The 27,798-nt window shown below is 34.8% G+C and overlaps 2 protein-coding genes and 1 pseudogene across 7 annotated transcripts in view; 2 read left to right on the plus strand and 1 right to left on the minus strand.

The window, feature by feature from the left end:
• The window catches only part of USP15 (ubiquitin specific peptidase 15), a 122,215-nt gene that overhangs the window by 46,205 nt on the left and 48,212 nt on the right, over positions 1-27,798 (plus strand). For 5 of the 6 annotated variants that reach the window (XR_013388722.1, XR_013388725.1, XR_013388724.1 and 2 more), the window contains exons 5-7: positions 1,216-1,361; positions 7,707-7,768; positions 27,669-27,755. Coding sequence is in view for 2 of the 6 variants with exons in the window: in XM_077913630.1 (XP_077769756.1) it covers positions 1,216-1,361; positions 7,707-7,768; positions 27,669-27,755 (295 nt within the window). In the remaining 4 variants the exon portion in view is untranslated. The remainder of the gene's footprint in view (positions 1-1,215; positions 1,362-7,706; positions 7,769-27,668; positions 27,756-27,798) is intronic. The other variant, XM_077913631.1, reaches the window with a different exon arrangement.
• LOC144323312 (short transmembrane mitochondrial protein 1) lies at positions 5,146-5,744 on the minus strand. The gene has a single exon (XM_077913641.1). It carries the CDS (start codon positions 5,681-5,683, stop codon positions 5,540-5,542), a length of 144 nt encoding a protein of 47 aa, XP_077769767.1. The 5' UTR covers positions 5,684-5,744; the 3' UTR covers positions 5,146-5,539.
• LOC144323314 (T-complex protein 1 subunit zeta-like) lies at positions 7,778-13,894 on the plus strand (annotated as a pseudogene).

A 27,798-nucleotide genomic window follows, 5' to 3' on the forward strand; every position in this document is an offset into this window, starting at 1 on the left:
GAACTTCAACTGCTAAGTAGAACATAAATAGTATTATTAGACTAAATTTAATGATGTAGGACTTAATGATTTAAGGTTTCTTCAGAGAATGTATGTTAATAGGTTTAGTATGTAATAAATAATGTTTCTTTCCCAAACTAACCAGGTATTCTAAAATGTAGAAGTATTTTATATTTCATCATATGTCATAAGGTATTTTACCATTTTCTTGAGTCTAAGGTAGGCAAGTTATTGACTAGAATTCATCAGATATAATAATATTTTCTAAAAAAATATATTTTCTAATATCTCTTTCTCATGTTTAAAAATTTTGAAGATTCATTTAACTATATCACGCTGAAACTTAATTACATCTCTACTCTCAAATATGTGGGTATTCCTGTGTCTTACTTTATAACTACTCCAGTTTAAAAAAGACTTTTTCCATTCAAATAATTGATTTAGAAATGAGGAAAATATATGATTTTACTGTGAAAACAAATTTTTATCAGTACAGAGATCCTTTCAAAGAAGGCACTTTTGGGGCAGCCTGGGTGGCTCAGTGGTTTAGCACTACCTTCAGTCTAGGGTGTGATCCTGGAGACCCGGGATCGAGTACCATGTGGGGCTCCCTGCATGGAGCCTGCTTCTCCCTCTGCCTCTGTCTTTGCCTCTCTCTCTTTCTCTCTCTGTGTGTCTCTCATGAATAAATAAATAAAATCTTTTTAAAAAGGCACTTTCCTTTGTGTCCATATATTCTACTTAATTTTAGTTAACTATCTAAACTATAAGTAATATTCAATTTAATATAAATTATCCTAAAATTGGTTATATTACGGTAAAAATATTTTCTATCTATAGCATCTCTGACTCATACTTTTTCTAAGTCCAACATATCCTCAGAAAATATATTGAATTTATAATGTGTAAAAAGTTAAGATTATTCTGTATAATATAAATTATACTGTAGGGTTATATGATTGAACTCTTCTCTCTTGAGAGATCTTAGTTTCCCCAAGTAATTATCTGTCAGAGTTATAATTACCATTTTGTTCCTTAAAAGCACACCAGGTTGTCTTTATTGTTCTTTATATATGTCCTGCATAGTTGTTCATCTGTTCTTGCTATTATTTCATTATTTTAAATTTAGGATTTTTATGCTGGTGAGCACTTAGCTCTATGTGGTATATTTTAAAATATTTATTATATTTATATATCTTTCCTCCTTAAATCTAGATACAATTGAAAAGGAAATAAGAAAGATCTTCAATATTCCAGATGAAAAGGAGACCAGATTGTGGAACAAATACATGAGTAATACATTTGAACCACTGAATAAGCCAGACAGCACCATTCAGGATGCTGGTTTATACCAAGGACAGGTATTGTTTAGCAGTACTGTTTATTTTAAGCATACCGTACATGAAGCTTTTTGGAGTCACAAACTTTGGGAATATCTTAACAATCTATAATGGGCTCTACTGTCTCTGGCTTCCTCTTTGTAACTCATCCCTGTTCCTGCTGATCACTACCAATAACTTTTGGGTTTCCTCCTTGAGCTTGGGCATAACCTACTTTTTAAAAAGAAATTTTCCATCAAAAACCCAGCTAATATAATAAGATGGGTCAACGAACTTTTTGTAAAGAATCAAATAGTAAATATTTTTGGCTGTGTAGCCCTTATGATCTCTGTCGCAACTGCAACTCTGCCATTATAATAACACAAAAGTAGTCATGGGCAATATGTAAACAACAAGCTTCATTTACAAAAGCAATCTGAGCTAAGTGAACTGTAGTTTACCAGCCCTTGGTAAGGTATCAACCCCCAATTTGGTGTGTCTTTATAATACATTCGAAAGAAATGAATGTGTTAGGAAATGAAGACATTTAGACACAATCAGCAAGTTCTTGAATTAGTCTCTCTATTCTATTCTCAAACCTTTATTTCAGTAGTGTCTTACCAGGTCCCCTGCATCTAGTCTTTTGCATGTCCATTCTCAGTCTTCCATATTTCTGCTAGAACATTCTTTCTAAAATGTAAGCCTTACTATAAACTTTTCCTGGTTCCCTAACAGTTTATAGAATAAAGTTCAGGCACTTAACACAGCATGCAAATCAAGGTTTGACCTTTTAGGCTAGTTTTCCAGCATCTTTAGATTATCCTTGCCTCATGACCCATACTCAACAATACCAAACTGAACTGCTTATAGTTCCCTAAGCATACTGTGCTATTCCCAACTCCTGTGCTTTCCATCTGTGTTATTCCATCTGCCTGTTGAACCCTTCTTCCCAGTGCCTGCATCCATCCAGTAAAGTCTTTTTAAACATCAAAATATTCAAATTAACCTTTCCATTCTATCATGTAGTCTAACCAGATCAGATTGTCATTCTTCAGATTCCAGCTCAAATGTCACATCATCTCTTCAGCCTTTCCTGATCTATTTTTCTCAATATCTGTTTGAGGTAAAGGAGTTTTTTACTTAGGAGAAAAAAATTACTCCCTTAACCTCACAATGATTTATGTATATGTCGTTTGTGTCATTCATTTTGTATTTTATTTATATGTTGAGCTTCCCCTCTAGATTATGAGTTCCTTGCTTTAGTTGGACTTTGTGTCTGTTTATTTTTGTTTTTGTTTTTGTTTTGTTTTGTTTTGTTTTAATTTTTATTTATTCATGATAGACTTGGAGGGAGAGAGAGAGAGGCAGAGACACAGGCAGAGGGAGAAGCAGGCTCCATGCCAGGAGCCCGCGCAGAACTCGATCCCGGGACTCCAGGATCGCGCCCTGGGCCAAAGGCAGGTGCTAAACCGCTGAGCCACCCAGGGATCCCTGTTTATTTTTGTTTTTATTTTTAGTACCTAACACAGAGCCTGGTGCTCCAATATATGAAGATTTTTATTTTTCTTCTGTTTTATTTTCTTCTGTCTGACAGGGGTGCCTGGTGGCTGAGTCGGTTAAGCATCTGACTTCAGCTCAGTTCATTGTCTCAGGGTTGTGAGATTGAGCTCTGCAACAGGCTTTGCCCTCAGTGGGGAGCCTGCTGGAGATTCTCTCTCTCTCCTGCCTTTCCCTCTTCTTTCTCTCTCTTTCTCTCTTTTCTCTAAAACAAATCTTAAAAAGAAAAAAAAAAAAAAGAAAAGTCCAGGATAATGTTTACTTCACTTACCATCAGTCAGAAAATAACTGTTGCAAAATCTAGAAAATTTAAAGCATGCTATTTAAAACATTATTTCAAACGGTCAGATGTTCTTAAGGACATATAACCTTCCTATTAAAATAATTTACTGTCCCCTGCAATCATATAAATGCCTTCCTATCAAGAACATTAAATACTTAAATTCTCTAAGCCTCAGTTTTCTAATATACATGATGGATAGAATAAAAGCCATTACATAGGCTCAGTCATTGAAAAGTTTTAAAGAAATGATTCTTTGTATTCCAAATTGTACTCCTGAAACTATCTCAAGACTTACATGTGGTAACTAAGGAGTGAAAGAGGAAATTGGCTGGCTAAGGAGGGGAGTATTGACTAACCATGAGAGTTCCAAGTTCCTTACTCCAGCTTCAATCAAGTTAACTCTAATTTTGATTGTAATAGATAAAAGTTTTTTGTATGATTTCACTTAAGAGAGCACCTCGGTGGCTAAGTAGTTGAGCATCTGCCTTTGGCTTAAGTTGTGATCCCGGAGTCCTGGAATCGAGTACTGGTTTGGGCTCCCTGCAGGGAGCCTGCTTCTCCCTCTGCCTATGTCTCTGCTTTTCTCTCTCAGAAAGTATTTATTTATTTACTTATTTATTTATTTAATATTTATTCTCTCATGAATAAATAACCTTTAAAAAATGTCACTTAAGACTCTAATAGCTAAAAAAAAAAAAAGACTCTAATAGCTAAAATAAGTCTGAAAACCACTGTTTTTATAGCCTAATACAATACATATGTATATGTGACAATGCCTACGTATAATAGGCATTTACTAAAAATTAATTTCCTCTGTTCTTGATTTTTTTAAACAACTTGTGTCATAACACTGATGTCAACAATAATTGTTTTAAAGATTTTATTTATTTATTTATTTATTTATTTATTTATTTATTTATTTATTTATTTATTTGGTGGGGGGAAGGCAGAGGGGAGGGGCAAGCAGACCTCCCCACTGAGGGGTTAGCCTGATGTGGGGCTTAATCAAGTCAGACACTTAACCAGCTGAGCCACATAGGTGCCCCTACTGTGGACATTTTAAAATTTTTACTGATACTGAAAGTAAAATGAAACATAAGAAAGTTGAACAAAGATACGTTATTGAAGAATTTCCCTCCAAAAATGGTGCTCTCTCTTTCTCTAAAGAGAGCGTGTGTGTGCATGCATGCGCGCGCACATGCACACACATAATTAAATTTTGAAACCTTTCTAAAAATTATTTTTTGTTTTTCAAATTCTATTTAAATTAAATTAATTAACATATAATGTATTATTGGTTTCAGAGGTAGAGGTCAATAATTCATCAGTCTTATGTAACACCCAGTGCTCATTATATCCCATGCCCTCCTTAATGTTCATCACCCAGTTAGTTACCCTGTCCCCTTACCCCCCAAAAATTTTCATCTTGAAAGTTTTAACCATGAGCAAAACTTTAGTTAGAAAATAATATATTTGAAAAAAAAAATTTAAATAAAGGAGTGAATATTAACATTTTTTTTTTTAACTGGTTTCTGGGCTTTAATTTTAAGGACTTTACAATTGGAGAAGGACAAACATTATGTGGTCTCATTCATTTGGGGAATATAAAAAATAGTGAAAGGGAATAAAGGGAAAAGGAGAAAAAATGAGTGGGAAGTATCAGAAAGGGAGACAGAACATGAAAGACTCCTAACTCTGGGACACGAACTAGGGGTGGTGGAAGGGGAGGTGGGCGGGGGTGGGGGTGACTGGGTGACGGGCATTGCGGTGGACACTTGACGGGATGAGCACTGGGTGTTGTTCTATATTTTGGCAAATTGAACACCAATCAAAAATAAATTTAAATCAAAAAAAATTTTTTTAAGGACTTTAAAACAATCTAATTTCTGGATGTTATACTGTATGTTGGCAAACTGAATTCAAATACAATTTTAAAAAGTTAACTCCCTCCCCCCCCAAAAAAAAACAACATAATTTAGTACCAAATGTTTAAACAGCCATTATAATTGCTAAACTGTGAAATTAGCATTATTTATGTCTGATCGGCTATACAAAACTCATCAATTTTTCTTTAGAAAAGAGTAGAAATTCCAAAGAATAAAGAAGAGACTACTAATTAAAGGTCACGTTTACTAATCTAGCACCATAATTCCAGTCAGGCCTTCTCAAGTGGCTGGGAGGAAGAAGGGATGAGGTGAGGAAGATGGAAAGGGTGGTTCTTAACTTCTGGCCCCATCTGTACTCTCAGGCAAGGCAGGATCTAGCAGAGAGGAAAATGGTTGAGGCTGGAATTTAAAACAAAAGCTTCTGGTTCAGATGATAAGGAGGCCCTCAAGAACAGCAGAATCAGTGTATCCAAAAGGCAGTGCTGGAATTCGCCTCATGAACTAGGGGGTTTCTTCTTGGCATCCAAGTCCTTTTTAATTTCTTCTAGTTTTTTAGCCACGTTTGGTATGTCATAGTTCTGAGCCAGATACATTCCAACCACGTTGCCAAAAGTAAATCCAAGCAGGAACTGGAGCATGGCGTCGGCGCGGAGGGCGGCGCAGCTCGGCGGGAGGGTCCGAATATTAACATTTTTGATGGCCTTCAACAATATCTGTGATTATAAAAACATAAAATCTTAACTATACATATTGTTAGGAATTAAAATGTTGCAGTTCAACCCGATATATTTATTTGATTCTTTAGTTTTAGGACCTTCCATTAAAAAGCAAATCATAAACAATATTACTAAATGCATAACTTTGAAATTTTTTGTAACTAATGTCTTTCATTTTATAACTGATTTGTCTTCCAAATGCCTATGAAGTTTATGTATTCACATTTGTAAAGCTTTCAATGTACTTTGGGGCATATTTTCTCTCTACATATATGTAGTTCATATGTAGATGTCATAAAAGTTGCTCTAATGGAAAACTCTTCAGAAGTTATAATCACTAAATTTAGTTTTATGAATTTCTAAGTATATGATCATATCAGAAAATTGAGAATGATTAACTGTATATGATAGGAAGGGAGAAGAATATGATCAGGGAGGGATAGGACAGTAAGTACACAGTGTTCTTATTCTTTGTAACAGTAGGTACATAGTGTTCTTATTCTTTATATGCTACATATACTTCAAGTTTTTTGAATGAAGGAAATACTAATTTTTAAAAGATAACTTTAATATTTTAATTAACATACTCTTTCAACAACCTGGTTCCATGCATTTTTTTCTGGGTGTTTTATCATTTGTTGTGTTCTGAAACAGGCTTACATTTTACATGCTTAGGATTCAAATGCCAACTTATAAATGGCCTGAAACATACAGTCCATGAAAGTATTTTGCTCAAAGTATGTAGAGTAGGTTACAAAATTGAAACTTTAAGAAAAAGAATTGAAAGTATCTAGGATGTATTCAATTTTATAGTGCCTTGAATTTACTTCTTATTGACATAAGTGCATATTTATTTTGCTAATTTTGTTATTTTTGCTTAGTTTCTTTTCTTTGCCCAAACTCACCCATAGCAAAAACTGGAAGGAATATTTTTTATTTATTTTTTATTTTTATAAAGGTTTTATTTTTTTTTTATTGAGATTTTATTTATTTATTCATAGACACAGAGAGAGGCAGAGACACAGGCAGAGGGAGAAGCAGGCTCCATGCAGGGAGCCCGATGTGGGACTCGATCCCGGGTCTTCAGGATCACACCCTGGGCTGCAGGCGGCGCTAAACCGCTGCACCACCAGGGCTGCCCAAGAAATACTTTTTTTTTTTTTTTTAAAGATTTATTTATTTATTCATTCAGAGAGAGAGAGAGCAAAGAGAGAGACAGAGGGAGAAGCAGGCTCCATGCAGGAAGCCTGATGTGGGACTTGATCCCAGGTCTTCAGGATCACACCCCGGGCTGCAGGTGGCGCTAAACCGCTGCGCCACCCTGGCTGCCCCAAGAAATACTTTTTTAAACTAGAAGATAAGAGGAAGGATTCTGGGATATTTTAGAATAAAGCATAGCTTTGCCTTGCCCAGTACTTTACCTTTATTAGAGTTGCTGTCTGCCTTAACCATGCTGCAATAAGGACTTGAGTCTGATTTTCACAAATGTGTCTCTGTATATTAAAAGATTGTATAATTTACAGTGATAATGTAAATAAAGGCAAATTTTAAAGCCCCAAATAAATTATGTATAATCTGTAATTTGGAATTATCTGTGTCACTGTGTTCGGGATTTGCGTAATAATAGTTATCTAAGATTGTACATCAGTATGTTTAACATCTGTAACCATTTGTTGAGCTCTAATTTTTTTTGCATGGTACTGTGTTACAACCTGTAAATAGAAAAGAAGTAGAAAACATACCCCTCTAAACTCCGGGAATTTATATTCTATTTATATTACCCAGCTTTGAAATCAAGATGCAAATACCTCCTCACCTTGTCTGCGCTGCCCTTTAAATAATTCCAGATTTACTTTAGTTTCTTAGTATATCCATCTAATCCTTAAAAAGCTATTTTAACTTCAGAGTTAAGGAAAAACACTCTTCTCTTGTGTCATATTTACAGGTGTTAGTGATAGAACAGAAAAATGAAGATGGAACATGGCCAAGGGGTCCTTCTGCTCCTAAGTAAGTGCTCTCACTTTTTATGGCTGACTGCATGATTTTGAAGCCTTTGATTTCAGATAACAAAATCCAAAATGATAGAAGATACCTAAATATATGTTGTAAGTATATGTATCTACTTCATATTTTAATATTTTATTTTCAGGGTAGAAGTTACCTGAACTTGCATTTAAATTAATATGCTATAAAAAATAATAATTAACATGCTATAATTAAAAAGGCTTCTAATTAAAATCTTTTATTTTTTTCAAATCTCTTAGAATAAGGTGCAGTATACATATGTTGTTAATACTATGTTGCATTGTCTAATATGTCAAATATTAAACATTTTGTTTAATATTTCTCAAGCTTTTTGTGATTTTTTTCAAAGTATCTATTAAAAGATTCTATCAAAATTCATTCTATCAAATGAATCTGACATGAAAGCATTTTTAAAATTAAATGTTTTAGAATATAAAAGCACAAGTAGAAATAGAAGAGCATAAGAATTGCTTTTGATAAATGAGGGATGAAAGAGTTAGAAATCTTTCTTTTTTTTCTAATATGGTAAGAAGCCTTAACTTGAGATTTACTCTCTTAACAAATTTTTAAGTGCACCATATTGTTAACTGTTGGCACATTGTTATACAGTAGATCTCTAGAATCTATTCATCATATACAACTGAAAGTTTTTTATTGCACAGTAATTTCCCATTTCTCCCTTCCCCTAGCCCCTGGCAGCCATCATTATACTCTCTGTTTCTATGAGTATTTGACTAGTTCAGATATTTTATATAAATGGAATCATGCAGTTTTTGTCTTTCTGTGATTGGCTTGTTTTACCTAACATAAAATCCCCCCGGTTTATCAAGTCTGGATAATATTCTGTTGCATGTATACACATTTTCTTTGTCCATTCATCTATCAGTAGACATTTAGGTGGTCTCTCTATCTTGGCTGTTGTAAATTGTACTGCATTGAACATGGGTGTGTAGATATCTCTTTGAGATGATTTCATTTCTTTTGGATGTATACCCAGAAGTGAGATTTCTGAATCGTATGGTACTTCTATTTTTAATTTTTTGAGGAACCTTTATACTGTTTTCCATAGTGGCTGCATCATTATACATTTCTACCAAGTGTACAAGTGTTCCAGTTTCTGCACATCCTCGTGAGCACTTTTATATTTTGTTCTTTTGATAATAGTCAGCTTTAACAGGTAGGAGGTGATATCTCATTGTGGTTTTGATTTGCATTTCCCCAATGACTACTGATGTTTGAGCATCTGTACCTGTGGACCATTTGTATGCCTCCTTTTTGAGAAATGTTTATTCAAGTCCTACGCCCACTTTTTAATCTGGTTATTTGGGGGTTTTTTGCCTTTGAATTGTAGGAATTCCTTATATATTTTGGATATTAATCCCTTATAAAATACATAGTTTAAAGATTTAAAAATAAGACCTGACTCTATAAAACTCCTAGAAGACATCTTAGTGGGAAAGCATCATGATATATGTCCAGGCAATGATTTCTTAAATATGACACCAAAGCACAGCCATGAAAGCAATAAGAGATGAGACTACATCAAACCAGAAAGGTTTAATGCACAGTAAAGAAACAATAACAGAGTGAAAACAACATGCAGAATGGGAGAAAACATTTTTAATGGTTTTAGAATGATCATATCTACCCTCCATCAAAAACACTTAGTCCTGGTTGTACTTCAAGGTCAGACTTTTTAAACCTTTGAGAAGTAATATGATGCATATGCCACCTATTATTTTAACATATCTATAGAGTCCAGGGGGGCTCTCTTAATTAAACATATTAATATTCAGCAAATATTCACACTAGTAGGGTAAAGGACTATAGATAGTTTTATATCAGTTTAGTGTAGGTTGCCCTCAAGTGAATAATAAAATAATTTTTAAATTTTTAGGGCTTTTGGAATTTCAGATTTTTCTGGTAAGGGATTGTAAACCTGTATTTTGAAATCCTTAAAATAAAGATTCTTGAATAAATTAAAAATTATTCATTTATTGCTAACCTAACATAAAAGAAAATTGATCTTTAAAACTGAAACACACACACACACAAAAAAAAAACAAAACAAAACTGAAACACATGGTCATGCTGAGCTGGCTTTGGACGCTCTGCACACCAGGTCTCCTCTTCCTGTGCTGGTTAGCTGTGGCGGCCATGAAGACCCTGAACCCCAAGGCCAAGGTGGCCCGAGCCTAGATGGCACTGGCAGTTAACATCAGTGCGGCCCAGGACATGCTGAGGACCAACTTGGGGCCTAAGGGCACAGTGAAGATGCTTGTTTTTGATGCTAGAGACATTAACCTTACTAAAGATAGCAGTGTGCTGCTTCATGAAATGCAAATTCAATACCCAATAGCCTCCTTAATAGCCAAAGTGGCAACAGCCCAGGATGACATAACTGGTGATGGTACCACTTCTGATGTCTTAATCATTGGAAAGCTACAGAAACAGGCGGATTTCAACATTTCTGAAGGTCTTCATCCCAGAATAAATAACAAAGATTTGAAGCTGCAAAGGAAAAGGCACTTCAGTTTTTGGAACAAGTCAAAGTAAGCAAAGAAATGGGCTTAAAAACACATATAAATGTGGCCAGAACATCTATACGTACTGAAGTGCATGCTGAACTTAACAGAGGCTATAGTGGACTCCATTTTGGGCATTAAAAAACAAGATGAACTTATTGACCTTTTCATGTTGAGATCGTGGAAATGAAAAAGAAATCTGAAACTGATACAAGCTTAATCAGAGGTCTTGTTTTGGACCATGGGGTGCTTATCCTGGTATGAAAAAAAGAGTAGAAGATGCATACATCCTCATGTGCAGTGTTTCAGAATATGAAAAAAGTGAATTATGGCTTTGCTTAAAAATAAGAGTGCGGAAAAAAGCAACTTGTAAAAGCTGAAAGAAAATTCATTGAAGATAGAGTAAAAAAAAAATAGAACTGAAAAAGTCTGTGTGATTCAGATAAAGGATTCATTCAAAAGGGAATTGACATTTTTTCCTTAAATGTTCTTGCATAGAGCTAAAGGAAAAATACATAAAGCTAACTCTTGCCTGTGGTGGAGTAGTGCTAAATTCTTCTGCTGACCTAAATCCTGATTGCTTTAGATATGCGGGACTTGTCTGTGAGTATACATTGGGAGAGGAGAAATTCACCTTTATCGAGAAATCTAATAATCCTCACTCCATCACATTGCTCAAAGGACCAAATAAGCACACATTCACTCAAAGATGCAATAAGGGATGGCATAAGGACTGTTAAAAATGCTGTTGATGAGGTTTAGCACCTGGCTTTGGCCCAAGGCACAATCCTGGAGTTCCAGGATTGAGTCCCATGTCGGGCTCCTGGCATGGAGCCTGCTTCTCCCTCCTCCTGTGTCTCTGCCTCTCTCTCTCTCTCTCTGTCTATCATAAACAAATAAATAAATCTTTAAAAAAAAATGCTGTTGATGTGTTCCAGGTGCTAGAGCAGTGGAGGTGGCAATAACAGAAGCCTTGGTAAAAGCCCAGTGTAAAAGTCAGGGCCCAGCTTGGAGCTCAAATGTTTATTGACTGATGCATTCCCAAGCTTCTTGTTCAGAACTCTAGTTTCGAGCTTCAGGAAACTTGGGCAGAACATTCAGAATCAGATCTGCTCGTGGGTGTGAACTTGAACACAGGTGAGCCCGTGGTAGCAGCTGCAGTAGGCATGTGGGATAACCAACCACTTTGTAAAGAAATAGCCTCTTCAGTGCTGCACTGTGGTTGCCACCAACATTCTCCTGGTGGATGAAATCATGAGAACTGGAACGTCTTCTCTAAAAGGTTGAATGGAAGCTTCCTTGTGTCATCTGAATCATGGAGACTCAACAGAGTGGTCCTAAGAATAAAGCTATGGAATTTTTGTCCAAGCTTCAAATGATTTTCTTTTCCCGTATGAAAAAAGAGAGAACACAGACATTCAAATTCTGAAGTTTTGAAATTATAATTACAGTATGTTTTAAATTGCACTGCAGTGTTCACACATTAAGTAGGCCGTTTTCGCCCAATGAACAGGATATTTTGCTATAGTTTTGGTGATAAAAAAGTATCAAGTTAGTTAGATAAGTATATGTTATCTACTGTGTTATTAAATGTTGCTTAAAAAACAAAAATAAGGGATCCCTGGATGGCGAGTGGTTTAGCGCCTGCCTTTGGCCCAGGGCGCGATCCTGGAGACCCGGGATCGAATCCCACGTTGGGCTCCTGGTGCGTGGAGCCTGCTTCTCCCTCTGCCTGTGTCTCTGCCTCTCTCTCTCTCTCTCTCTGTGTGACTATCATAAATAAATAAAAAAAATTAAAAACAAAAACAAACAAAAAAATTAAAAATGCACCTTTAATGAGTGCTTCTCTATCCTTTTATCTTAGGTGAAGTTTTTTCATTTAAATCTTTTATGAGGGCAGCCCCGGTGGCTCACCGGTTTAGTGCCACTTTCATCCCGGGGTGTGATCCTGAATCCCACGTTGGGCTCCTTGCATGGAGCCTGCTTCTCCCTCTGCCTGTATCTCTGCCTCTCTCTCTCTCTCTCTCTCTCTGGGACTCTCATGAATAAATAAAATCTTAAAAAAAAAAATCTTTTATGAGATTGTATATTAGTTACATTTTATTATTACTCCACTTAGGATACCAGGGTGGAGCAGTGTAAGAAGGCATTGGAAGTACATGGTAGTTATGTAAACTTCTTGATGGATGAAGTTTTAGAAGTTGGGAATGTTTTCTTTGTCAATATTTACTTTCAGCCTTTAGTTCGGAACAGCTATTGCTTTTCTCTAGCTTATCTTTAGATTGTTATATTCTTGTTATAGCTTTGAATGATTTTTGAAATTTCAGAGTTGCTTTGTGCCTTGAGAAGTACCATGAGTACTAAGGATTTAGAGATCTTTTCTACTTAAAATTACTGGTTTTCACTTAAAAGATAAAACTAAGTATATATTTTCTTTTATTTTCTTCACTGCTAGCACAATACTATTTTTACTTACTTAAACAATAGTACTTGGTTCTGAAAGAGAAAACACAATTTCTTATATAATACCTAATAACATCATATACATGCAGTAAATGTTGGTGAATGAAAGTACCACTAGAAATGTGCTGAAGTATTTAAGAGTTCCATTCTTCACTGACTCACACAGAGTATAGGAAACCCAAATGTCAAAGCATGAAAAGTTAAGTATCTACTTAGCATAAAATATGCCTAATACCATGTAATAGAATGTTTTAAGTTGCCCAGTGATAGTTTATTAGAATACCAAAAAAAATTTTTTTTTTAATTAGCATCAGTGTATGAAAAGACTTTTAGAAAACTAAGAATAAAAGGTAATTCTCCTAACTCAGTACAGTCTATATATCTAAAGTCTGGAACAAACATTATATTGAGGAATTCTGAGCACAAACCAAATAAGATTGAAGCTAAAAAAAATTAAAAATATCACTACTTGCATATGGTACAGTCATTTATGTAAAACCCATTAGCAGACTACTAAAACTGAGAAAATTCACCAAGATTCTCTAAGATTAAATTCATAAAAATTAATATACCCAGAGGTCAGCAACCTTTTTAATAAAGAACCTGATAATATTTTCAGCTTGTGGGCCATATGGTACCTGACTCAACTATAATTCTACCAGTATAGCTTGAAAGCGGCCATCAACATTATGTCACCAAATGGGTGTGACTGTGATCCAGTAAAATTTTATTTACAAAAAAATGTAGCAAACTGGAATTAGCTTGTGAGCCTTAGATTCCTGATCCCTGCTGTATACCATTAGTAACTCAACTAGAAAATAGCACAATGAAAATTAACCTAATGATTAGGAATGCATAAAACCTTCATGGGAAATAGGCAAAAGATTATCATGTACTATATATGTCTTAACCTGGTGATGCCTACTTCTCTATATCTATCATGTCACTGTCTCCTATTAAAAATTCTATCCTGACTTTTTTTTTTTTTTTTTGAGAAACTTCACAAATTCATTCTCAAATTAACATTTACCAATAAAGGTCCAGGATTAGCTAAGTCACTTTTAGCAAGAGGAAGGAAGCACTGGACCTATTAGTGAGAATTACTACAAAGCTATAATAATGACAAAAGTATGATGGCTAGGAAAAGAAAGGCAAATACAATGGAATAAATTAATGAGTTAAAAAAAAAACCCTTTCATGTATATATGAGAACTTAAGTAAGTGGCACCACTAGGCAATGAAAAACAGATTGCTTAAAGCAGATAGGCACTTAGATTTTGTTAGGAGAACTATTTATTTGTAGAAAAAAAACAGGATCACTATTTATACCTGATAGACTTAAATAAGAAACAAAAACTCTGGGCACCTGGGTGACTCATTCTGTTGAGCGTCCTGCACTTGGTTTCAGGTCAGGTAATGATCTCGGGGGATCAGCCCCCACATTGGGCTGCTCACTCAACAGAAGTCTGCTGGAGTATTCTCTCCTCTGCCCCTCCCCCAACTCGTGTGTGCCCGGTTGTACACTTTGTCTCTAAAATAAATATTCTTTTTAATGTAAAGCTTTAAAGCTCATTTGAAATTTCAGAGAATATCTGTTTTAGGGATCAGAAAACAATGTGAAAATTAGTGGGTCTGATTATGTCAAAATTAAGTATTTCTGTTATAGAAATCATACATGAAATGAAAAGCAAATGTCAGTTTTTTAATATCTAAAACCTACGTGAGAATAATACCTGTAATGTAGAAAGAACTATACATTAGCAAAAACAAAGCAGAAATCTTTTAAAAAATAAATGAAAGAGGGGCGCTTAGGTGGTTTAGTCCATTAAGAGTCCAACTCTTGGGCAGCCCCAGTGGCGCAGCGGTTTGGCGCCACCTGCAGCCTGGGGTGTGATCCTGGAGACCCAGGATCAAGTCCCACGTCGGGCTCCCTGCATAGAGCCTGCATCTCCCTCTCCCTCTGCCTGTGTCTCTGCCTCTCTCTGTGTGTCTATGAATAAATAAAATCTTAAAAAAAAAAAAAAAAAAAAGAGTCCAACTCTTGGTTTTGTCTCAGGTCACGATCTTCAGGGTAGTGAAATCGAGCCTCAAGTGGCACTCCATACTGGGTGGGGGTTCCGTGCCAGATGTGGAACCTGCTTAAGATTTGCTCTCTCCCTCTTTCCCTGCCCCTTCTCCCCCTACAAAAAAAAAAGGAAAGAGAGAAAAATGATGAATGGCAGTATACTGTAGGATACCAATACAGCAGGTAGAAGTAACAATGGTAAGATCTTTAAAACTGGATAAGGTTAAAATATACAAGTGAAAGAAAAAAAAATGAGATTTTAATTCAGTACTATTTACATAAACTTAAAATAGAACATATTACATAAAGATATTTAAGAACTTAATAGTAGAGGAAAATAGTACAGATTAGAAAAAAGTTTAAAGAATTATCACTTATTTTTATGTATATAAGTAAGGATGCACATTTTTTTCTGGATGAATGCCAGCTTAAAATGAAATTTTTGTGTATTTATTGGAGTCACATTAGAAGCACTTGTAATTGTAACTTAGACAAATTCACCGCCAGCAGAGGGCTTTTATCTTAGGCCCTCGAGAAAGAAATTTCAAGATAGTAATATATAGATCATTCTGTATTATAAACTCAGAATTGCCATTATATCTGTCAGGAGACAACCCCTGGTCCTCAACATCAGATGACGATGCTAGTTCTAATAAACATGACTAATCTTGGATTTGTCTAGTGCTCATGTTGCTTACTAGGTAACCAGTTCCTACATGGAGTATCAAAAGTCAAGGGAAAACAAATTGTAATATGGTGATAGAAGAAGAATCACCTGTTGAGTTTGTTAAAAATGGTTTCCTAGGCCCCATCGCCAGAATTTCTGATTTGGTAGGGCTGAGTGGAGCTTCTGAATTAACAATTCTAGTAAGTTCACAGGTAATTCTAATGCTGTTGGTGTTAGGATCACATTTTGAGAAATTCTGTAGGTAATATTTCTTAATATATACTGGGTGGACCACGATAGGATGAGAAAAATACAAAGATAAATCTTTATGCAGGAATCTGCATTTTACGTGCTGCTTATGAACAAGAAAATACCCATGTAGTAGGCATATGTTTGCTGAAACAAAGGAATGTCCTGGCCCATTTTTATCAGAATTGAAACCATATATCCTCTGCTAAAGCTAAATACTTTTCTGCTATTCCATTGAGAAAAAAATGCTAAATACTAAAAAAAATGTTAAGGTAAAATATAATTTTGTTTAAAACACATAGTCCTGTAGTTATAAAAATGCATATACCCTAAAATAACCTAAAATCTGTATTAGAAATCTAAACCTACCTAAAAAATACTGAAGTTTCCTATCTGGAATTTTCTGCTGGATGCCAAAATGTGATTGGAAAATTTCATCTTTATATTCATGTTATATTTTTGAAATAGTCTAGTGCTTGGTTTTTTCAGAACTTGCATTTCTAATTTAGTTTTTCTGATTTCTCACAACCTCTGAAAACAGTGTTTTGCAGTAATACCTTAGAAAAATTTTAACCCAAGATTTTCTCTTTTGTTAAATTTGACCATTTGTTTTCCAAAGATGTTGACATTGGGTACGTAGTATAATTACTCAGTTGGAAAAACATGGCTAGTTAAATCCTGTATTTCAAAAACTTTATTTTTAAAGTAGAATAATTATAAAAGCTAGAGGTTCCTGAAGAGAGGAGAAACCTAATTCATAAATTATACTCCTTACTTTTCAGAGTTTAATGTAGCCATAGCTTCTGAGCTACAAATCTATTAAATTTTGACTAAGTTGTATAATTAATTTTTTCTGTATAGTTTTATTTAGGTATAGTTATTTCAAAGAATAGCTTTGGGAATATGAATTTACCCAAAAAATCTAAATTTTACTGTTTTTCTGAAATAAAAAATACTCTTACTGAGAGTAGCACAAGAAGTTGATTTAATTCAAACAGTTTCATTAATTCAAAAATACTGACAAAAGACGTGTGATGAAGTATCTGGTGAATGAAAGTTGAGGGTTATTGATGATTATGAAAAAGACAATTTTCACGGGCCAGAAAACATCCAGAGAAGAATCCAAAATCGTCCTCATAAGGCATGAGAGGCCAAGAATAATCAGATGGAAAACTAAGCGAGTAGTTCTTACTCATACGTTGTCTCTCTGCCATTTGTGTTGTTCTGATTAACAAAATTCCACACTGGTGACCAAAACACTAAGTATAAACTTAATCTGGTGCCGTATTAGTTTTTTTACAGCACTCTGTCCTTGAGTGCTCTTCTTGGCAAGAGGAAGTATTTCATAAAACTATTGCATACTACTTTTTGCTCAAGATAAATAATAAAAACATTTAGGTGACTCGGCAGTATTCTGTTTTTGTTTTTTACACCATCTGTTTCAATACTGTATTTGCTTAAATACATTCAGAAAAACTTAATATGTACTTCTTTAGAATTTTTTAGAGAGTGATTAAGCCAAATTTGTGTATATAATTAGAAGGTTAACTGTATAAATGGATTCAGAAATGGTGCATAGACCTAGTTGATTAAAAATTATGAAATATATATTAGGAAACTCTTAACTGTAAAGTATTGGTTTCATTTTGACAAACTGTACTGAGACTTTTAAAGTATTTATAAGTAAGATAGGTTCTGCTTATTTGAAACAGTAAATTTGGTTATTGCATATTAACAAGCTATATTTATCATAATTCACTAAAAATACACTCTCAAAGTTTCTATGAAAGTATACAAATTTGTTACCAGTTTTACTCTTTTTCAGACACGAAACCTAGGATTGAATGATTTGATTTTGTGGGGGGTCGAGAGAATAGCTCATAAGCCAGCTTTTGATTCCTTGTCATTCATTTATATTCACATATTTTAAATTAATAATGTGTCTTAAATTTAAAATGCAACCTATGAGCCATAAATCTAGGGTAATATTCCAAAAACCTATACTTTGTTGTAATTTTTGTTTGTTTTGTTTTTTTGTTTGTTTTTTTTAATTTATGATAGTCACACAGAGAGAGAGAGAGAGAGAGAGAGAGAGAGGCAGAGACATAGGCAGAGGGAGAAGCAGTCTCCATGCAGGGACCCCGACGAGGGATTCGATCCCGGGTCTCCAGGATCGCGCCCTGGGCCAAAGGCAGGCGCTAAACCGCTGCGCCACCCAGGGATCCCATTTTGTTGTAATTTTTAAAGACATCTTGAATCTTTACAAATTTTCTTTCATTTTATCATTCTTTCATTATATCACTTTACCTTGTTCTTAGTATTGTTCTCCTTAAGAAAAATATATAGAATGACTTTCTCTGAGACTCTAAATTGAGGTAATGGAACAAACAAAACTGCCTAGGATGCAATTAAAAGATAGAGAACCAAAGCTTGAAGAGTAATAACTGCAGCTGTGGAGTTATATTCCAAAGGTGAGAAATATAAGCATATATGAATTTTCTAATATAAAATATAAGGACTTATATACTAAATTTTAAAGAGTGTCCTGAAGTAATGACATAAAAAGATCAAAGAGAAAGAATAATCTTGAACATTCAGGAAAACTTGGAACCCATTATGTCATAGAGGCCAAGGGGAAGAAAGCTTTTAGAAAAAAGGAAATGGGACACCTGGTTGGCTTAGTGGTTGAGGGGCACCTTCGGCTCTGGATGTGGGTGGTCCTGAAGTCCCAGGATCAAGCCCTACATTGGGCTCCCCTCGAGGAGCCTACTTCTTCCTCTGCCTGTGTCTCTGCCTCTCTCTTTCTGTGTGTCTCATGAATAAATAAAATCTTTTTTTTTTAAAAAAAAGGAAGAAAGAAAATGGTCAGCATTGCTAAATGATGCAGAGAGTGGCAGAAGAACAAGATTCCATCTATTTGACAGATGGAAACAGCATATTGGGAATCCGAATAGATTATAGGAGGGGACGCCTGGGTGGCTCAGCCGTTAAGCGCCTGCCTTTGGCCCAGGGCGTGTTTCCGGTGACCTGAGATCAAGTCCCATGTCGGGCTCCCTGCATGGAGCCTGCTTCTGTCTCTGCCTATGTGTTTGTCATGGATAAATAAATTTTTTTAAAAATTTAAAAAAAAAAGAAATAGGTTATAGGAAAAGTGGAATCGAGTGATCAGAAAATGAAACAACTGGTATAGATCACTCATGAAATGTACTGAAGGAAGAAAGATAACTAAGGGGGTATTTGGTTGAAAGGCAAGATTCCTAGAGAGGAGGAGAAACTGCTTTATATATTAATCTTTTTGTTATTTGAAAATATATGTCCTTTCTTAGGTGTTTGTCACCTAAAGATAGGCATCGTAATAATGTTAAAAGGAAGTTCCTGTGTGCTAATTACCAATAAACTGCTTTTTTCTGTTATTTTAGCTATCCAAGCTCCAAATCCTTTTGGATGCTTGTGCCTGCACATAAACACACTTCCCAAAACTGCACTTTGAGGTTTCTCATTTTAAAACCCATTAAGATCTTTATATGCACACTCCTTTGAAATGCTGAAAATACATTTCCTTCATTTAAACCGACCAACTTTCTGTTGTGAAATATAATATAACATAGTACCAGTACCATGTTTCCAAGTTTTGCCAAACAGAGCATGGTCACAATCAAGTTTAATAACTAGCATTAGATTCAATGTTTAAAAGCCATATCCAGATTAAATTGAAGTTAGAAATTTTAGAGAGTATATTTCATGCATAGACTATAATGTAAGTGTACGGTTCTTGCGTAGATAGATGCTTGGTATTCCTAGGTACTCATAAATTATTGGATTTAGTTTGTTTTTGTTCCATGGTTTGATCCAAGAAAGATTTGAGCTGTTTACAGTAATTCACATGAGTCAAGGTTAACTATATGAATAGATACAGAAATCAGTCAGATGTTAAACTCAGTCACAGTAAGATGAAACCAGAGAAGTTAGCTGGCAGGAGCAAGTTAGGACTTTTGAATTATTAAAATTGATCTGCAAATGTATGGGCTTGTTTTGGGTCCTGATTCAAACCAACCAGTTGAAAAGATACTTTTGAGACAATTGGGGGAAAAGTGAACATGAACAGACTATTCAATTGGGACTGACAATGGTATCAGAAAGGATCCCTTAACCTGTTAGGGATATATACTGTAATTTTTTGTTTGTTAGTATCAAGTTTTTATTTAAATTCCGTATCATATAGTGTAATACTAGTTTCAGGAGTAGAATTCAAAGATTCATCACTTACATATAATACCCAGTGCTCATCACAAGTGTCCTCCTTAATACCCATCACCTGTTAAACCCATCCTCCCACCCACCTCCCTTCCAGCAACCCTCAGTTTGTTCTCTATAGTTAAGAATCTGTTTTATGATTCGCTTCTCTTTTCCCCTATGTTCAACTGTCTTGCTTTTTAAATTCCATGTATCAGTGAAATCATATGCTGTTTTGTCTTTCTCTGACTTATTTAACTTAGCATTATACACTCCAGCTCCATCCACATTGTTCCAAATGGCAATATTTCATTCTTTTTATGACTAATATTCCATTGTCTATATACAGGTGAAATTATGAATGTCTTAGATTTGTTTTTAAATGGTCCAGTAAAACATGGAGGAAGGGAAGGGGATAAGGATAAAGCCAAAGTGGCAAGATGTTAATTTTTGAAGTTGAGAGTTTGGTACTGGGTACATGAGGATTTTTGCATGTTTGGAAATTTCTAGAAGTTGAACATAAAAATGTATTGCAGTTTTGGTGCTGGGATTCATAATGGCTAAAGTTTTTTTTTTTTTTAAGTGGAATGTTTTATGTTACAGTTATCATTGATAATAGTCAAAATGAACAAAAATAAAGTTATGAGAAGCAATTTATATATAAATTCTCTTAAACTCTCTTTCATTTATCTGTAAATAGCTAACATGGGCACACAGCAAATGCTTGTTGAACTAATCTCTAATCTCACAAAAGTAAAAGTGTTTAATTTTTAAAGAGATTTAAATTTTTCTTTTTCTCTAAGAACTTACCTTTTAGACATGGGTAGAGTTTAAGGTTGGTCTCATTTTTCTTAATAAGATAATTCTTGTTTTATAGTGTTAGATTTCACAACATTAGGTGGTTGTATGTCAGATTTGAAAATACCTATACACATCTTTGTTTTACTGTGTCAGCATAGAGACTTAACATCTGTATTTTGGCTGCTCAGTATAGTATTAGGTTTTCATGTAAGTTAACTATTCAGTTAATTTATCAAGAATATTCAGTTAATTTATCAAGTTGTATTTTTCTGTTGAATCAAAACGTTCAACTTACAGCCTTGAATTGTATGCATTTACTTGAAACGGAAATAGGGCAATTCAGATATACTGTATTTGTCTGGCATGAAGTTTGATTTTCTGCCTTCATGAAATAATATCAGCCATTGATGTTTTGCTGTTTTCTGTCTTAAGAGATGGATCTCGATCCCTACCTTATACTTAGTCCAAATTAGTTTAACACTAGGTAACTGGCTTAGTATCTGATCTATGTGTAATATTTCTGAGTCATTTTTTTCTCCCCTCTCTTTAAAAAACCAGTAGAGCAGAGTTGCTGAGAACAGTGTAATTTCTAAATTACTTCAAAGAAATAGAACTAAAAGGCTCAGGTTATAATCCACAGACTGACTAGTCAACCCCTAAGTTAACTCCACAATTGTTAGCTAACATTGGGATATGAACTGTTATCTAGGTCAGTAGTTGGAATCAGAATAGATAGTGATCTGTTAACATTCATCCGTAATGTCTATAACAGCATTTAAAAAGTGTTAATACTTCAGCTTTACCTGTGGACCATATCCATCCTTCTCTTTTGGATCATTGTGCTATAAAGGACAATCTTTACCAGTGTTACTTATCTCAGTGCTTCTTAGAACTTGCTTTTTCTTTCATTATCTCCTTCCTTCTACTTATATGTATATATTTAAATGCCTAGCATACTGCCACACATAGAGTAGACACTCACTTAACAGTAATTTATTCCTTTTCTTTCTTTTCCAGTGTCATCTCCCCCTCACCTCCAGCCTATAAATCTAAATCTGTATTTTATTTTATTTTTAAAGATGTTATTCATGAGAGACACACAGAGACAGAGACGTAGGCTGATGGAGCCTGATGTTGGTGGGACTCGAGCCCACAATCCCAGGACAATGACCTAAGCCAAAGGCAGATGCTCAACCACTGAGCCATCCAGGTGCCCTCTAGTCGTGTCTTTAAAAACAAAAACAAAAACAAAAACAAAAAAACCCGTATGTCCTCCAAATATCATTCTTTAGGGTTTTTTTTTTTTTCCTTTTGACAGCCAACTTTAAAAAGGCAGTACTTATTATTTCTTACCACCCATTCAGGATTTAACAAAGTCCTTATTTGACCTTTTTGTATCCCAGTTTATTTGACCTTCCTTTAATACTTCTTTTTGTTAACTGTCTCCTAAAGAATTTTTCTTGGGATCCCTGGGTGGCGCAGCGGTTTGGCGCCTGCCTTTGGCCCAGGGCGCGATCCTGGAGACCCGGGATCGAATCCCACGTCGGGCTCCCGGTGCATGGGGCCTGCTTCTCCCTCTGCCTGTGTCTCTGCCTCTCTCTCTCTCTCTCTGTGACTATCATAAATAAATAAATAAATAATTTTAAAAAATTTAAAAAAAAGACTTCTTCTTGATTTAAATCCATGATTCAAGAACTGTTTTCACTTCTCTAACAAATTCTCTGGCTGGCTGGTACTCTTTCTCTCCAGGACTGCCATATTTGCTTGTTGGGTTATGTACTGCACAGTTCTTGGGCATTTACCACATTTGTAATCTATATGAAAGGCCCTCCTTGGTACTGGGCAATATACAGCTTCGCTGCCTACATGCAGCAGCTTTGCTTACAACTTAAATGCATTAATATTTCACAAATTTCCATCTGATGACTTCTCCTTTCATACCATAATACGTTCTCAAAATCAGTGGATGGACTGTATGCTAATTCTTTTCCTCAGCTCAAACTGACAGAAATATGCCACTATTTTTCTAGCTCAGAACTCTCTTCTGAATTCTGGATTTTTTTCTAAATGTCATGTAGGATTTGCCATGATTCAACTAAAATCTTACCTTATCTTCTCCCATTCCCTCAACCTAATCTATATCTATGTCCTATTTCCTATTTCAGGTATCGTTTCAGAGCTATCTTGAGTTCTTCCTTCAACTTCATTCTTTTCATCTAATTAGTTAGCAGTCTTGCAGTTGCTACCTCCTAAGCCTGAAGTTTTCAGATGTATTGATCTTGGGTGTACCCCTTTACATTGTTAAAGTTATTTTTTAAAAAGACTTGTTAAAAAAAAAAAAAAAAAGACTTGTTAACTTACTTGAGATAGAGAGTGAGACATTCTTAAAAATTATTAAGGACACAAAGAACTTTATAAAAGTGGATTAGAAATCAAACTTTTACATATTTAGTTATAAATAACAATATTAAAACCATTCTATTTTGACATAAATAATATTTTTATGAAAAATAACCTTTAAGACAAAATGATGTACTGAAAAGAGTAGAACTGTTTTACATTTTGAAATTTCTTTAATATCTGACTAAACAGAAGATAGCTAAATTTTCATTTGTTTTTGTTTATTGTGATATATTGTTCAGATTGTTTATTGTGATATATTGTTTGGATTGAAGTATATAAAGAAAACTCAGCCTCACAGATATGTAGTTAGAACACAGAGAAGTATTTGCAGATAATTAATACCACATCAGAACTTGACCAGTGGTGGCTTAATGATGAAAATGTAATTGCAGTGTGGAATCTGAAACTACATCAATGAACTTTTTATAAAACTATTGTGTTAAAATTTGTTGTGTGTAACTTGATGCAGTTGGAAAATACTGATTCATGGAGTTATGCAGATAGTCTAAATATTGACATAATTCATCATACAATATTTTTAAATCACATTTGTTAAAACATCACCAATCTTACGAGGAAAGTCTTTAAGTAGTGAAAAGCTATCAAGCTTCACGGTGGCAAAGTCAGGTTTTCCAGGATTCCGTTTTTTGTTGATCACTTGAATGTTATTGGCAACAACAAATACTTTCAAGTTTTTTCCCTGAAGTTACAGGCTCCCTTCATTTATTTTTGAGAAGATGTCTGTCCGATAGCCTTTTATGTGAAAGAGTGGCACAGTGAAAAGAGAAGCTAGTTTCTCTTGAAATTGAAATAATTGCACCAGACTTTTTTCCTCATGACAGTCATTTTCTTCAGTATAGAATGGATGTGCTCTATAGAGACTTGCCAGTTTGTCAAATAATATTAAATGTGTATTTAATAAAATCATTATTTTTTTATCTTTTCAACATGAATATTCTTAAGTAAAACTGTTTTCCACTGCAAGGAGGTGATGAAGAATACAATGATTCTAGTTTTAATTTGGTGCTGCTGCTTTAACTCATGCTAAGGTGTCAGCAATTTTACCCGCCATTGTTTTTGCACTATCATTGCAAATATCCATCCAATGAAAGGGTCAAATAACAGGATCGATTCCCACGTTGGGTTCCCTTCATGGAGCCTACTTCTCTCTCTGCCTGTGTCTCTGCCTCTCTCTCTCTCTCTCTCTCTCTCTCTCTCTCTTTCTCTCTGTCTCACATGAATAAATAAATAAAATCTTTAAAAAAAAAATCGTGAGACCCTCTAAGGGTCCACTGACTATATTTTGAGAGCCATTTCTTAAACATCCAACTCATGTTGCCTGTGCCCACTCTGTGGTCTTTGCCCCAGTCTTTATTAATTTTATTAATCTGGTCTCCTAAGTGAACCTCTCAATCTCCTTTCTCCTTCTCAAGAATTACCTTTCTAGAGTACAAATCTGATAGTCCCTTTTAAACTCTTTCAACATGCCCAGCACAATGGTATAAGATCTAATAAAATTCCTTCATAAAACATAAAAGGTCTTTTATTATATGCCTACCTTATTAACTTCTGTACCTATCACTACACACCTACAGCTCTTTAAGCCAAACTGAATTTATTGATAATTCCCTAAACATCTCTTAGTTTCGACAATCCCAAGCATTTGTGTGTGCTGTTCTTTCCACCTGGAATACTGTCACTTCGAGTTTCCACTTACCTCTCCAACTCTGTGCATCATTTTAAATTGCCTCATGTTAACTACCCACAAAGTTTTATATTTTGTTATAAATTTAAAATTGGTTACAGGACTTCTTACACTGTTTTTTTTTTTAATTTTTTTTTAAACATTTTTATTTATTTATGACAGTCACAGAGAGAGAGAGAGGCAGGGACATAGGCAGAGGGAGAAGCAGGCTCCATGCACCGAGAGCCCGACATGGGATTCGATCCCGGGTCTCCAGGATCGCGCCTTGGGCCAAAGGCAGGCACCAAACCGCTGCGCCACCCAGGGATCCCTCTTACACTGTTTTATAGTTATTTTGCTTATGTGTTATTTTCTCCCACTAGATTGTGAGCTATTTGAGGTTGCAGGAACTGTGTCCTTGTATTCCTAGTACTTACCAAGGGCAAGGCATATAGTAGTCATTTAATAAATCTTTGAGTAGGGATCCCTGGGTGGCGCAGTGGTTTGGCGCCTGCCTTTGGCCCAGGGCGCGATCCTGGAGATCCGGGATCGAATCCCACGTCGGGCTCCCGGTGCATGGAGCCTGCTTCTCCCTCTGCCTCTCTCTCTTGCTCTCTCTCTGTGTGTGTGTGACTATCATAAATAAATAAAAATTAAAAAAAAAAATCTTTGAGTATTTCAGTGAATTTCATAGAAACTTGTAATACTATCCTTGGATAGGGTTGCTAATGAGTACTAAAAAGACCACAAATGGTCAGAGAAGGAAAAATATATGTGCCTCAGCCACTCTATTGGATAAAGTAATCTTTATTCCCATAAATTGACTTTAAGTAAAATTCAAAAGGACATTTCAATATATTTGTTTCTGAAAATTTGAAGTGAATTAAATTCTAGTTAAGTGGATCACACTTTAAAAAATTAATCTCCTAAATTCATTGTAACTCAATCTCTAATAAACTTGGATTTTTTTTTTTTTTTTTTTTTTTTTAGGATTTTATTTTGGGGCAGCCTGGTGGCTCAGCGGTTGGGCATCTGCCTTCAGCCCAGGGCATGATACTGGAGACCCAGGATCGAGTCCCACGTCAGGCTCCCTGCATGGAGCCTGCTTCTCCCTCTGCTTGAGTCTCTGCCTCTCGCTCACACTCTCTCTCATGAATAAATAAATAAATCTTAAAAAAATAAAGATTTTATTTATTCATGAGAGATACACAGAGAGAGGCAGAGACATAGGAAGAGGGTGGAGAAGCAGGCTCCATGCAGGGAGCCCGATGCAGGACTCGATCCCGGGTCTCCAGGATCACGCCCTGGGCTGAAGGCAGATGCCCAACTGCTGAGCCACCTGGGTGCCCCTTGGGCGCCCCTTTTTTCTTTGCTAATTTAACATTCTTAACATGAAGGCAAAAATGCCAGGATACTTCTATATTTTTATTAATATTTAAAAACTAGTACCTTAAAATATTAAGGTAACCTTTTAAATGTGTCCTCTACATTGTTTTATATTAAAAAGTTGGTTGATGGTGTTTTATGTTTTGAACTTAGTAGAGTGAAATAATATCTCGTAAAGTCTTCTGTCAGAAAGGCATCTAAATAGAGGTCTTAATATAATCTACCTTATACAACTTGTATCAACAAAAAGAAACTCTTAAAATAAATTTTTACCAAGATTTCATAATATATAAAATTTTTAAAGTTCAATAAAAATGTTTATGTGTAAGAAATTTTTTTGCCCACCATGTATTCTGCTTAATGCATTGCAAGTGTATAGATTAGGTGAAATCTAAATCATCTAAAATTTGTAAACCAGGCAGATTTTGTGGATTTTACTTTCCTGCCCATTTACCAATTCATTGTTCATTAGCACTTGATTAAAGAAAATAATTACTAAAAACTAACCACTTTGGGCCTCACTTAGAATTTATGATGAATGAGATGCTAGACTGACAATTTTTATAGCCCATGGGCTAGGTGTTGCCGAGTAAATTAAAATTGTTTACAAAATTACAAGGGAAATTAAATCTTTAAGAGACCTTTAAGTATTTAATTGATTATAAATCATGCCCTTAAAGCATATCGGTTGATTAAAAGCCATTAGTAATTGAGATTTCTCCAAAAAGATTCTGAAGTAGTGAGGTGTGTAATATATAGTCAGATGTATGTTTGTTTGTTTTTTTCAGTTTTTATAGAGATAACTTTGGCCAAAAAATAACTTCTCGGGATTTTGTTTTGAATTCTTTTATGCTATTGTATCCCTGTTGCCTTACATTTTAAAGAATTGGTAAATCGTTGGATCTCTGTGTCACTGTTGTGTAGAAGTAGAAGTGTTGCCTTACATTTTAAAGAGTTGGTAAATCGTTGGATCTCTGTGTCACTGTTGTGTAGAAGTAGGTTCCTACTGAGATACAAGTTGGATTTCCTTTACACGCTTCCTTAAAAAAATTGATATTTTCGTTCTACCAGTTGAAGGTAATTATTATTTGTAAAATATTTAAAGTGGTTATCTGAACTCAGAAATGGATGTATTGAGTCAGTAGATTTGTAGAAATAATAAAATACCAAATTGTATATTTAGTTTGATAAATTTCCTTGAAAATAGTTCCCTTTTGTACCATTATTTTTATATGAAAAAAATACATAAGAAATAGAAAAGCAAAGGATATATAGTGAATTTGCTCATGAATCTGTTTTCCAGCATTCATTTACTACATACATTGTCATCTGTTCTTTCTTTATTTCATAATTAATTTCAAAATTCAGCATTTTTTATCTAATTTAACATTTTCATATTTTTAAAGGTCCCCAGGTGCATCCAATTTTTCAGCTTTACCAAAGATCTCTCCTTCATCTCTATCAAATAATTATAACAACATCAACAACAGAAAGTAAGCACTGAATCTTAAAAACTCTTTGTTTAATTGATCGCCC

Source organism: Canis aureus, chromosome 11 (genome assembly GCF_053574225.1).
Source record: "Canis aureus isolate CA01 chromosome 11, VMU_Caureus_v.1.0, whole genome shotgun sequence".
NCBI classification, from domain to species: domain Eukaryota; kingdom Metazoa; phylum Chordata; class Mammalia; order Carnivora; family Canidae; genus Canis; species Canis aureus.

Coding starts and splice junctions, on each gene's coding strand:
- LOC144323312 (XM_077913641.1), bottom strand. CDS start 5,683: ATGCTCCAGTTCCTGCTTGGATTTACTTTTGGCAACGTGGTTGGAATG.